The sequence below is a fragment of the Tachypleus tridentatus genome, chromosome 13 (genome assembly GCF_004210375.1).
Source record: "Tachypleus tridentatus isolate NWPU-2018 chromosome 13, ASM421037v1, whole genome shotgun sequence".
NCBI lineage: Eukaryota > Metazoa > Arthropoda > Merostomata > Xiphosura > Limulidae > Tachypleus > Tachypleus tridentatus.
This window is the reverse complement of record NC_134837.1, coordinates 41214401-41228134: the sequence shown is the minus strand read 5'-3', so window position 1 is coordinate 41228134 and position 13734 is coordinate 41214401. Positions and strand designations below refer to the sequence as shown.

Sequence of the window (13734 nt, the reverse complement as noted above, 5' to 3'; positions counted from 1 at the left end):
TAAAGGATGGCCTGAGCTGGGTGGCAGGAAGTACATTCCACTTCTTAATGATGGACTTTGCTATACTCAAAGTGATAATCAATGAAGTTGAAGTTTTCTTGTAACCTTCTCCAGATCTGTGCTTCTCTACTATTTTATCCTTGTTGTGTGGAAAGTTTCTTGATTTTCATGGCTGATTTGTTGTATCAATATGTGAAATGTAGCTTGAACAGATGCATTCACTATGAAGTCAAGTTAAACCACTATGATTACAAAGACCATTACACTAATTTTGCGATCTTTCCAACTAATCTTTTGAACCTGAGATGATTTGGGGTTACCGTACCAAAGGGTTTGGATACTTATGCAATTGAACACATTTTAAATTGTAAATATAAAATCATATTTGAAAGTTTCATGATTACAAGCTCAGATGGCTACAAATTATGAAACTTTGCAAGGAGGAGGAGTGAATATTTTTGTAAGACACTGTAAAATCTAAATTTTTTTCGTCAGAGATTATCATAACCAGCAGAGAGCTAAACATTAAATTAGTTTTTTTTTCGGAATGAAATCCAAATGTCTGAACCGCCAATGTTGTTTTTTGGAATATTTTATTCTGAAACTAGTTTGGCTTTCAAACTTTTCATACCTATTTGATAAACATACCACTGAGCCATTGGGGGACTAATTCAAACAATATGTACTTATATATATAAATATAAGATAGTTCATAGTTATGTCATAAAATGTATATAAATAAAAACGTTAAAAGCATTTATAAAATTATTAGGAGAGAGTTTTACATTGATGCTGTGTTACAAAGCTTGAGTAAAGTTTTTTAAAACTATCTTGAGATTCCCCATGTTGTTGCAGTTTATGTTGCTACGGCCCGGCATGGCAAGGTGGTTAAGACACTCGACTCGTAATCTGAGGGTCACAGGTATGAATCCCTACCACACCAAACATGCTCGCCCTTTCAGCCGTGGGAGTGTTATAATGTAAAAGAGTAGCCCAAGAGTTGGCGGTGGGTGATGATGATTAACTGCCTTCCCTCTAGTATTACACTGCAAAATTAGAGACGACTAGCGCAGATAGCCCTCGTGTAGCTTTGCGCAAAATTAAAACAAACATCCTATGTTGCTACAAACGGTCTTGTTCTATCTAAAATACTGCATCTTAACAATAACCCTGCAGGGTAGTTTTCAGTGCAAAAAAGTTCCATCGGAATAGGTTCATATTCAAAGTACACATCTCTTAACTGATTGCTTTCCATTATACATTTAGTGTACGAGGATGACGACTTCCCAGTTCCCATTTAAATAGTGTTGTCGCAAAAAACGTCACTGGTATCGAATAGCGTGAATATCTATTTCGCAGGCCTGGCATGGACAGGTGCTTAAGGCATTCGACTCGTAATCTGAGGGTCGTGGGTTCGAATCCCTTTCACACCACGCCAAACATGCTTGCTCTTTCAGCCGTGCGAACATTACAATGTGACGGTCAATCCCACTGTTCGTTAGTAACAGAGTAGTTCAAGAGTGGGCAGTGTGTGGTGATGACTAGCTGCCTTCCCTCTGCCTTACACTACAAAATTATGGACGGATAGCGCATATAGTCTTCGTGTTGCTTTGCGCGAAATTCAAAACAAACCAATCCTATTTCATGGAAGTGACACGTGTCACTTTTTTTTGAGAAGACTGATCTTAACTAATACTGTTGTCTGAACGACGTGAGAGGGTTTGGTCACTAACTTCTGTGTTCGAGCGTTTTCAATTGTTAAAAGAATTCCCAGATTAATTACCACACCTGGGGTACCGACTTTTTAAACGTCTCTTTCCGAATTGTCCTGGTGTCTTTGTTGATCCAAATGTCTTTTAATTCCAATGTCATTAATTACAAAGGATATTCTCGGCTTTAACTTTTATTTAAAATATCCGATCTGAAAACATCCTTTGTTGATACGAGTGCACGAATATTTAGTTTCGAAAAATAGTTGTTACATACTCTCCCCTCAAAACGATCAATTTTAGGAGGCATAACTCTAAGAAACAAAAAAAAATCAAAATGAATTTTTCTAGTACATTCTTTTCTATCGCTGTTTTATATCTACCGTGTGTCTTACGGGACGTGCATATTTCAGATATTTTTAGTACGATGAACTGATTCTTGTATAGCAGCTTAATGCTAGAATCTGCGTTAACTTATATAACCCAATGAAACTAGCAAAAAATAGGCGTAAAACGTAAAGACCAGGGCAAATAAATAAATAATTAAAATGATATAGCAAAAACTTTTAAACAAAAGCTCGAATGCTTCCGGTGGTTGATCTATTTTATATCTAACGAAATAATTTAAAGCACAAAAAACATACATCAATGGAAAGAAAACTTTACAGTGTTTCATTTATAATTTTCAAGAAGATGCTAGGCTGTCGCTTGTTTCCAGAAACTTCAATTAAAAAGTCCAGTCCAGAGAAAAGTTTCATTTCATTTGCATGAAGATGGTTTGTTCAAGATCTCTACAACTATCTGCTTGTGATGCAATAGACTGGAATAAAAATTTGCAAACAAAAACAAGCATAAGAAAGGGTTCGTAACGCCAGTGTAGTAACATTCTTTGTTTTTTTAAACACCCATTCTGGGAGTAATGAATTGCGTACACATTAAAATTATATTTAAAAAAAAAGGTTCTTAAAACTAAAATAGCTTATTTTCTTATTCCTCTTTCATTCTCGAAACTAAATGAGAACACACACACGTTTACAGGAGAACTCCATTCTACGTTCTTTGTATTAAAGCTAACTGTGTTATATATATATATATATGTATAAGGGTTATTGTACGCCTCCAACCTGTTCATTATCGCTACAGTGCTTTTATTGTATCTTATCTTCGCTTTCTTTATTCTTTTACTTCTCGCAAAAAAGTAATTTTCTTCTAGATAGTCCAAATGCTTAAAATCAACTTTAGTTAATTCGGTGTAGGTTGAAGTTAATAGTAAATGTAAGTAATCTAAGATCAAAATGGAAACCGTACTACCTGTTCTTATCTAATTGTGGTGGCAGCGAATGTACTGATTTTATGTGACTGTATTTTCAAAATACTAGTCAAAATTGTCAGTTCACTAACTTAGACGATTTCTGTACATTGAAAGTAACGAAACCTAATTGCCTAATTGTATTTGGATGTCGTTTACGTGCATGAGAAACGTTGGGAAGTCTAGACAACCCTTCTCTGAATCTCTAAATATATACACGAACAGACGCTTTTACTTTTGTTTTAGAAACATAAATGATTATAAGCTGTATCAAAGGACTGTGTTGATATCAATTATACGAAATGTTCTTGTTTATTATATCCATCAAAAGACGTGATTGTGATGGAAACAGAATTTATTTCGCTGGAAAGACTGAATCATGGACTGGTATTTGTATTTGAAACGTAGTTTCTAAGAATCGTATCATTATGATCAAAAATTACAAACGAAAATTTAAAGCTAACACTTTAACACCATGAATACTGGCATATATATACCATTATTTCAACTTCTTATTACTGTGTTTCAGGTTTCTTTATCATGTTTAACGATTACGTTTCAGATTTGTGCTCAGTAAAAACTAGAGTTACTTCTTCATTTATGAAGAATTAGATGGCACTGTATTAAGTCAGCAAGTTAAAATTCGATTTATCACGAAAGCACAGGATAAAATATAAATAGTCTGATATTAGATAAATTCACGTCGAAAACGTTAAATATCCTTCTACAAACTTCCATAATACACTGTTAATACCGTTAACGCCTTTTTATTACACAGAAACACCGTATGAAATCAGGTAATTCTTAATCGTGTTAATCATAAATTAATCTGAGTGATGTTACTTTGTGATCTACCATTGGAATTTATACTGTTTTAATCACCTTTATTTGAATTATGATATCTAAAGCACACACACATCATTGTACACCCTATAAAAGATAAGGCCCTATGCAAATACTTCGTACGTTTTGTTTTTTACAATCACTTGATAATCGCAGTCATTCTCTATTTATTTGCAGTCCCACCGGTATTGTGGGTACCGAATCAAATAGTTAGAGCTTATCTGGGAGAACGAGTACTTCTTAGGTGTTACGTTGAGTCTTACCCAAAAGCCTGGGGTCATTGGAAGAAAGATGCAACACCTATCAACGATTCAGTTTTGATCCTGTCCAGCGAAGTGGATCGGGGATCGTACAAGCAACTTTTTGTTTTACATATTTCTTCTATAGACGAGGATTCTTTCGGTACTTACGAATGCAGTGCGAGAAACACGCTAGGGTGGGCTAGAGGAAACATAACATTATATGGTAAGATTTTTTCATCGTTACAAATTTACTATAAGGTGTTAGTAACTAACGTAGATTTTAGTTTTTTGTTTCAAAACTTTATTACTTTACCATGATTTGACATTTCATTGCTTTTTATCAGGAAATCTGAATGTAGTTTACCTTTACAAAATATATTTTGCTGTCTTTAAAATACAAAAAATAACATTTTCAAGACTGATAATAATAATTTGTAGTTTTTAATTCAGATTTGTTTTTAAAATGTCAATATACTTATTAGTAATAAATGTATGCGAGTTTTATTAGTTTTTTTCTGTTATTAGTTGTAAAAGGTGCATTTTGTTTGATAGTTAATAAAGTTTCTAGAAAATGGTCTTCATAAAATTAGCTATTATCATTAATTTTTTAACACTTATTAAAACATTAAGAACGCCCTCGAGCACCTACTACGACGGCGGAACCTCTATTAATGGAAAATCAGAGACAAGTTTATTACGGTTAGTAATGTTCCGTATTTTAACTTTCATAAATTTTTGATTTTATTATGCAATCATAGACGTGTTATTATAATCACGAAGGAGCAACAGATGATATACTTTAAACTTATTAAAATACTTATATAATTTTGTTTACAAATTAGCTGTCGTATTCTTTTTTGTGTTGCGAGGTTTCAGCTCTCAGTTGTGTAAATAATACTAATTACAAGTGATTATTCATGGTTCAAAATTATATTCAATTATCCAGTTAGATAGCATGTATGAAGTGACGGTTCTGTTTACCCACAAAAATGTTCGTAGTTAAGTTAGAAGGGAAGATATATCAGATATTGAGCCACTTGTTTAGATGGCACATTGATTTTAATTTTACCTATGATCTTTAAAGTACCTAATGATATGTTATGCGAATAATGCACAGGGTACGCCTTTTTTATTTTTTAACCTTTGAACTGTTGTGACATGCTTAAACTCAGTCACTTATTGGTAGTCTGGAGGATGCTTAAACTCGATCACTTAATGACAGTCTGGAGGTTACTTAACCTCAATCAGTTATTGGTAGTCTGGAAGATACATGAACTCAATCACTTACTGACAATCTGAAGGTTACTTAAACTCAATCACTTACTGATAATCTAGAGGATACTTAAACTCAATCACTTACTGATAATCTGGAGGACATTTAAACTCAATCACTTACTGACAGTTTGAAAGATACTTAAACTCAATCACTTACTGATAATCTAGAGGATACTTAAACTCAATCACTTACTGATAGTCTGGAGGATACTTAAACTCAATCACTTACTGGCAATCTGGAGGTTACTTAAACTCAATCACTTACTGATAGTCTGGAGGATACTTAAACTCAATCACTTACTGACAGTCTGGAGGTTACTTAAGCTCAATCACTTGTTGTTAGTCTGGAAGATATTTAAACTCATTCTCCTATTGACGATCTGGAGAATGCTTAAACTCAATTTCTTATTGATGGTCTGTAGAATGCTTAAGCCAAATGATTTAATGACGGTCTGGAGGATAAATAAACTTACTCATTTAGTAACAGTCTGGAGAATGCTTAAACTTAAACACCTGTTGACGGTCTAGAGAATACTTAATTCCAATGCCTTGCTGATCTCTGGGGGATACTTAAACTCAATGGCTTACAGACAGTCATAAAGAATTTGTCCTACTTGTGTGCCTATAAAACCAATCTTGTAAAACGTTTCACAAACATATAAAAAAATAAAACCAGAATGTGTAACAAGTTGTTAAAAGTTTGCAGTCATAATATTTTCATTTTGATTAATATAAGTAAAATTAACTTTTGATTAATATTTTTTATTGTTATTGTTGGAAAAAAATTCAAAACAAACATGTTTTTTGTTAAACACTTTGTGTTTGTATGTATAACTAGATTTTTGAAGACAGATTCCTTGGAGTTTTATTGTTCGTTATAGTTTTATCCATCTATTGTCAGAGCCAAACACTCCCCCTTCAACTCCAGTACAACTTTCTTCGACTGCAACTTTAGCAGCTGTCAAAGACCAAAGAAGTTTGGGACATTCAGAGCAAACAAGTAGGTGGTTGAGATAATTTTCACGTCGTGGGTTTCGGGTTATTCCATGTTTTAAGTAAGCCTACAAAAGCTAGATACTTTACTTTAACTGTAATAATTATTTATTTGATTGATTTACTTGGTCGTTTTTCTTTGTCTAATGCAATTTTTCACATGAACTTAATTCAATTAAAGTTTTAACCAGAAAATGAAAAACATATATCATTTTTATTACACTGCATATTAACTAGTGTCACCTTTTATTACACCGTATATTAATTAGTGTCACCTTTATTATACTGCAGATTAACTGGGATCATGTTTTGTTATACTGTATATTAACTTGGATCACGTTCTATTATACTGTATATTAACTAGTGTCGCGTGTTATTATAATATACAATAGCTGGGGTCATCTTTTGTTACACTGTTAAGTATTATATTGTAGGGTAATTAAAGTTGCCTTTTATTTTACTGTAAACTAATTAAGGCTAACTTTTATTACTTTAGGGTAAGTAAGCTAGGACTATTTCCTATTATGATGTAACAAAACTGATAAATTGAGTCGTAGTTATCTATAAATACGTATCTAACTGTGTGTCTAGAGTAGATATCTTTTTCTATTTGTCTGGGTTCTATACCTTATGTAAAGAAACATCGTTACGAAATGATTGTTTATAAACCCTATTCAAGGGTATACCACTGGAAAACATAATCTAATAAGTATGTCACTGGAAAACAAAATCTAGTAACAAGCACGAGCAAATATAGAAGACGAACTGACATTGTTATTAAAGTAAACCAGGTTACCTACATCCTTGTGCAAATTAATTGAAACAAATGGTCATTTTACAATATTTTCAGCATGGCGGCTGGTATAGGCTAGCTGGACCCGCTGATTTTCTTTAATGGTCATTTTTTCACACAGACAGAGTCATTAGCTGTGCTTTGCAGCACGGTTGATCTATTTTTGGGATATATAACGAAATTTGAGGAATATTACGTCATTCGAAATTGTGTTAGAAGGGCAAGGAAACCAGTCAAAAAACAACTTCTTACCAACTCAATTAAGAAAAAACGGTATCAATGGGGTCTGAAATACAAGAACTGGACGCAAAAACAATGGAGGAAGGTGTTATTCAGTGACGAGACTCATTTCTTTGTACAGGGTCAAAGAAATCTGCATGTTCGCAGATCTCTAGGTGAGAAACTTCGAGAATCTCACATCAATCAGTTCGTTAAACATCCCTTGAAGAAGATGTTTTGGGGATTTTTCAGCTACTATGGTGTCGGAGGCTTACATATCGTAGAAGGTATGATGCCAGGACCACAGTACATCGAAGTTTTGCAGAGAAGAGTCGTTCCAGTTTTGAAAAAGAGATTTCTAGGTGGGTCTGGCATTTTTCAGCAAGATATGGCTCCGTGCCACACATCGAAACTTGTGAAGAATTTTATGACTACAACGCAAATAAAGGTGCTGGACTGGCCTGGAAACTCTACGGACTTAAATCCTATTGAAAATCTTTGGGCGATTTGTAAAGAAAAACTTCGGGGAAAAGACTGTACTACGAAAGATAAGCTAATTGAGGCCATAATTGAGGTGTGGTACCTTGATCCAAAAATTAGTAAAGATTGCAGTCAACTCATGGACTCGACCAAAGCGGATTAATGATCTTCTGAAAAATAAATGCAGTCATGTCATGTATTACTTTGTGAGTAATTTTTGGATTCTCAGAAATAAAACGCAAAAAAATGAAAAAAATCGTAATTTTCCGTTTGTTTCAATTAATTTGCACAAGGGTGTATCATTTACAGTAAAAGTATAAAATGTAGTTATACTTAGTAGGCTTGACATTAAGTGGAGATCTAATAAGAATTTGATAACAAATTAATTCCCAGCTGTATGTTAATACAAATAAATAAGCTGGCATAACCTGAGCTCCTAAGTGTTTTCAGATTTTTTCGTTTTTTCTTAACTTTCTACTTTGGCAAGACTCAGTATTGTGTTACCTATTTTGCTCAAACTGGTGATAAAATTGTGTAGTAATTACCATCATTATTACTTGTCATGAATGACTTCAGTTTTGTCACTTTGGACTGTTTGTCCCCGGTTCCTGTTGTTTTTCCAAGTGACTTCTGACTCTATCTGTTCTTGTTGAACCCAGTTGTACGCCTTTTGATCCTAGCTTATATTATTTTTTATCTCCTATTGTAGTTGTTCTAATTCCAATGTATTGCCATTCCTACCTATAAGTGTGTTTGATTGAATGTTCTAAATGTGCTAGTTTCATCCTGAAATATCGTTGTTCAGACCTATAACTGGTTTTCTGATTCTCCGGTGAAGTTGTTTTATTTCTAATTCTAATCGTTTCATTCTTTAGTTACTAATGTTTAAATTCTTAGATGTAGCTTTTTTCCAAATCCCAAATGTATTTGCTTTAATCTCCAGTTGTAGTTATACTGGTTATTATATTTACAGTTTTTTTTTTCATTATATATTTTATTTATTTCAAATTAAAACTGTCCGGTTTCAAGTATATAACATTTGTGATAATTATCAGTGATGTTGAGAAAACCCACTTGTAGAGAAATATATACGTAAAAACGGCTCGTTTGGGTTGAGAAAATATTTTACGTAGAGGAGCGAACAACATTTCGACCTTCTTCGGTTATCGTCAGTTTCACAAAGAAAGAAAGAAGTAACTGACCAGAAGCTGACCACATGTTTGAAAGGGATTGTATAACTGAGTGTCGGAATATAGAGGGCGGTGTTAGATGTTTGAATATATAATTTTATATTTTATATGGTGATGACTAGCTGCCTTCTCTTTAGTCTAACACTGCTAAATTAGAGACAGATAGTGCAGGTAGCCCTCAAGTAGCTTCACGGAAGATTCAAAACAAACAAACTGTTGATGCTATTTATGTATTCTACATCTTTGTAAATCATCCACGATAAATTCATATATTTACAGTAATTATTTTTAACATTCATCAATACAAATTGTACCCAGTATTTTTCTTTTGCTTTTTGTTCAAATCCTCTTTATAGTGTTCAAATTTTTGTGATCTGGTTAGTTAACTGTGTTAAATTCAATGAAAAGTTTCAGTTGGGGAATTTGAAAAGTATGGCTCAACCAAATAAATGTCATAATCAGCTTTAAGCCAATTATGGGTAATTTGTGATCCATGTTGTGTATTTAATTTTATATAATATATATATATATATTATATATTCAAACATCTAACACCGTTAGATACATATAAACTCAGAACAGCTACACTTGAAACCAGTGAACTACGATAAAGAAGGAGATCAACACAAGTGGGAAACAAACTAATACATGCAAACTCAGAAGAGCTACACTTGAAACCAGTGAACTACGATAAACTACGATGTTGTCTAGTTGTGTTGATCCAATTCCACGTTGTAGTTCACTGGTTTCAAGTGTAGCTCTTCTGAGTTTGCATGTATTAGTTTGTTTCCCACTTGTGTTGATCTCCTTCTTTATCGTAGTTCACTGGTTTCAAATGTAGCTCTTCTGAGTTTACATGTATTAGTTTGTTTCCCACTTGTGTTGATCTCCTTCTTTATCGTAGTTCACTGGTTTCAAGTGTAGCTCTTCTGAGTTTACATGTATTAGTTTGTTTCCCACTTGTGTTGATCTCCTTCTTTATCTTAGTTCACTGGTTTCGAATGTAGCTCTTCTGAGTTTACATGTATTAGTTTGTTTCCCACTTGTGTTGATCTCCTTCTTTATCGTAGTTCACTGGTTTCAAGTGTAGCTCTTCTGAGTTTATATGTATCAGTTTGTTTCCCACTTGTGTTGATCTCCTTCTTTATCTTAGTTCACTGGTTTCAAGTGTAGCTCTTCTGAGTTTATATGTATTAGTTTGTTTCCCACTTGTGTTGATCTCCTTCTTTATCGTAGTTCACTGGTTTCAAGTGTAGCTCTTCTGAGTTTACATGTATTAGTTTGTTTCCCACTTGTGTTGATCTCCTTCTTTATCGTAGTTCACTGGTTTCAAGTGTAGCTCTTCTGAGTTTATATGTATCAGTTTGTTTCCCACTTGTGTTGATCCCCTTCTTTATCGTAGTTCACTGGTTTCAAGTGTAGCTCTTCTGAGTTTATATGTATTAGTTTGTTTCCCACTTGTGTTGATCTCCTTCTTTATCGTAGTTCACTGGTTTCAAGTGTAGCTCTTCTGAGTTTACATGTATTAGTTTGTTTCCCACTTGTGTTGTTCCGATTCTACATTGTAGTTCACCAGTGTCAAGTTTATTTCTTCTCCGTATGTAGCTATTTTATTTGTAATATGTGTTATAGATATACACATATTAAATTGTTTAATTTCTTAGTAGCAGTATGAGTGTTGTGAGAAACGAAACGGCTACTGACGTTCTATATGATGTGTTGTTTTTAATTTTTGTTTTGTAATCCTCTTCTCTGACGTTACTTATTTTTTCAAACTGGCGATAATAATTTAAAGTAAAACCATAAATGATCAGTAGTTAAGTTATTTGTGCTGTTGTTTCGCTTAAGCGACATCAGTTCTTGACTTCAACCGTAATTTTATTGATGCTGAATGTAATTTTTCCAGAGAGAAACGCCATTAACTCCGGTTCTTCCACGAAGTCAGTCACATTCTCGTTTGTATGTTTCCTCTACTACGTTAGTTTCACAGGAAAATTCAGTCGACACTTTTAGTCACGTGCAAATGTGAATCGTACACAAGTCTATATTCAGTAAAAGAATGTTGGATGCACGCGAATAAATATGTCAACATGTTTATCGGTGTTAAGAAATTGGTTATGCTTGTTTCACTATTCATTCTTACGTATAGATATATAACAGAATGTTAGAAATTTTAAACTTTATTTTAAAAGGATTAGCTCTGACCTTTGTTTGAAAAACGAATGTTGAATAATATATTTTATTGAAGCCTCTGCCTTGTACGTTCCAGAAAACGTAAAAAAAAACTTTAATTCACACTTTTACCTCATTGTATTACTTCAGATACAGATGTGTCAATAACATAACTAATGTTAGTATTTTTTAACTCAAGACCAGATGGAGGAGGTTTTTCTTATTACATGGTTATCAAGGAATGAACATTAAAAAACTTACCGTAAATTACGATCATAATGGTTGTTGATCGTTAATCTAGTGTAACTCAATTATTAATATTTAGAAGTGTTTCTACTCTTAATAAAAAGTTGAGTAAATTTTGTGATAATATACTATTTCTAAAAAAGAAAGCAGATGTCACAATATTACGTTCAGTTTTTCTATATGTCGATTGTCTGTCTGCCTTTGGGTAATACAAGAAAACATTTTTTGAGACGTCATCTACCATACCTTCGAAACAAGAGACATACAACGCCTTCTATATCAAAACTAATATTTAATATACTAATAAACAATTGCAAACAAATTATTAATATTAATTCTGCTATGCAAACAAAACGTTATAGCACCTTACAACCTACCTCTCCTATAGTAGCACCTTACAACCTCCTTCCCCTATGGTAGCACCTTACAACCTGCTTCTCCTATGATAGCACCTTACAACCTGCCTCCAGCCTGCCTCTCCTATGGCTTAACGGTAAGTCTGTCGACTTATGACGCTTAAAGTTGGGTTTCGGTATTCATGGTGGGAGAACACCGATAGTCCACTGTATAGCTTTGTACTTACTAACAACCAAATCCTTCAACCATATTCATTGTAAGTACCTGTAGCACCAGGTCTTTAAGCTGTGTCATTTAATGTTTATCTTGTTTCATGTAAAACCTATCTACTCAATAAATATAATTTTTATACACAACATGATATTCAGTTAATGTTACTCTCTAGGTACTGATTTGGTTAAATATGACATTTCTAATTCTTCTATTACTAGATGATGGTCAAAGAAACTGAACTTCCTTATCGTGCTCTGCAATTCTTAATACGTTGAAGATAATTTTTTTTACTTTTTCTATCTGAAACTACCCTGTCGGTTTACTTTTTTTGTCTCTGGTATAATAAAAGACAGAAAGAAGGAGAGTATACAGGATCTGGCCACTTTATAAGGATTTACATCTAATAATGGGTTGGGTCACTTTTGTGAGAATAACAGCCATATGATATTACGTGCCATTGAATCCTAAGATGCTGGAAGGTGTTATGAGCCAATTCAATATTGTAGCGGGGTGTGACGGCGAATTTTTCTTAAGTCCATTTTATGAACAATTTGATTAATGACCAAGAATCATGGTAACAAAAGGAGATACACTTGAAGCATCACTGGATGAACATTATCAGAAATGATGCCAAAATAAGCTGTGGCATTAATGTCACATCACATTACATTTATCCAGACTTCATTACTCTATAAACATCACATTACATTTATCCAGACTTCATTACTCTGTAATCTGTGCTCCTTGTTGGTTTGAACAAGGGTCATCTATTGCCACAATCCATTCCTTGTAACATTCTACTCAAGGTGCGATTAGAGACGGGTGTGTATTATCCCGACTTGAATATTTCTGTGGATTGGTCTGTTGTTTTATGGTAAAAGCTCTTCACTATTCTGTCTAACATATTTTCTCTTCTTTCTCTCACTGCATGTTTGTCGTCACAGTTCCCTTCGCAACTGTCTATTTTATTCACTCTGTGTAATTACTGATCAACTCGAATGGCCAATTTCTTGGAGCACTCTACCAACAAAAGCCTTTTAAATACTGTATTACTTCCTAGATGTAAACCACCTAACATTATTCTTTTAAAAGGTGTAGTATATTTTCATTTGCCATTATCTGTTATATTGGTTGCAAATGACGGTCATTTATAGTATCGCAAGTGTGAGCAGACACAACAAGTAACCAATATAATTTGTATCTGTGGCTCACGTCAGGTTTCAGAGTATCAAACCTTATGTAGGTCCTAAATACAGTGGACAACCAATAAACATAATGATGTTAAAGTGACGGTTTACATAACAGTGATTTTTTTATAAACGTTATTTATTTCTTGTTTCTAAGTGATCACTCAGATCTTATATTCGTTTACGTGTACTGTTTTAGATATAAATATATATGTATATATCTGTCACCTTAAGAAAATAATAAAATATAACTTTCTGTGATTTGGTGTACTGAAACTATATTATGTACTTATTTACAGTCTTGGTAAGGAGAAACTCGCGACAGTTTAAAATAATTCATTTTATTTTTATACGAACACTTTCTAGATTAATAGTTTCCGTTTTGTTAGGTAACAATAACAACACATAACACAAATATATTCCACTCAATTTAAAATATGGCAAAGAAATATATATTTTTATCGTGTCTAAACGTAAGTAAACGTTAAAACTTTGCGTAACAGCTA

The 13734-nt window shown here is 33.4% G+C and overlaps 1 protein-coding gene across 2 annotated transcripts in view; it reads left to right on the top strand.

Annotated features, from left to right (window-relative positions):
* Positions 1-13486, top strand: part of LOC143238843 (protein amalgam-like) — a 52284-nt gene extending 38798 nt beyond the window's left edge. Inside the window, exons 6-9 of one of the 2 annotated variants that reach the window (XM_076479418.1) lie at positions 4039-4326; positions 4734-4802; positions 6260-6378; positions 10960-13486. In XM_076479418.1, coding sequence (XP_076335533.1) covers positions 4039-4326; positions 4734-4802; positions 6260-6333 — 431 coding nt within the window. In that variant the 3' untranslated portion in view covers positions 6334-6378; positions 10960-13486. The remainder of the gene's footprint in view (positions 1-4038; positions 4327-4733; positions 4803-6259; positions 6379-10959) is intronic. The other variant, XM_076479417.1, reaches the window with a different exon arrangement.
* Positions 13487-13734: the final 248 nt, after the last annotated feature.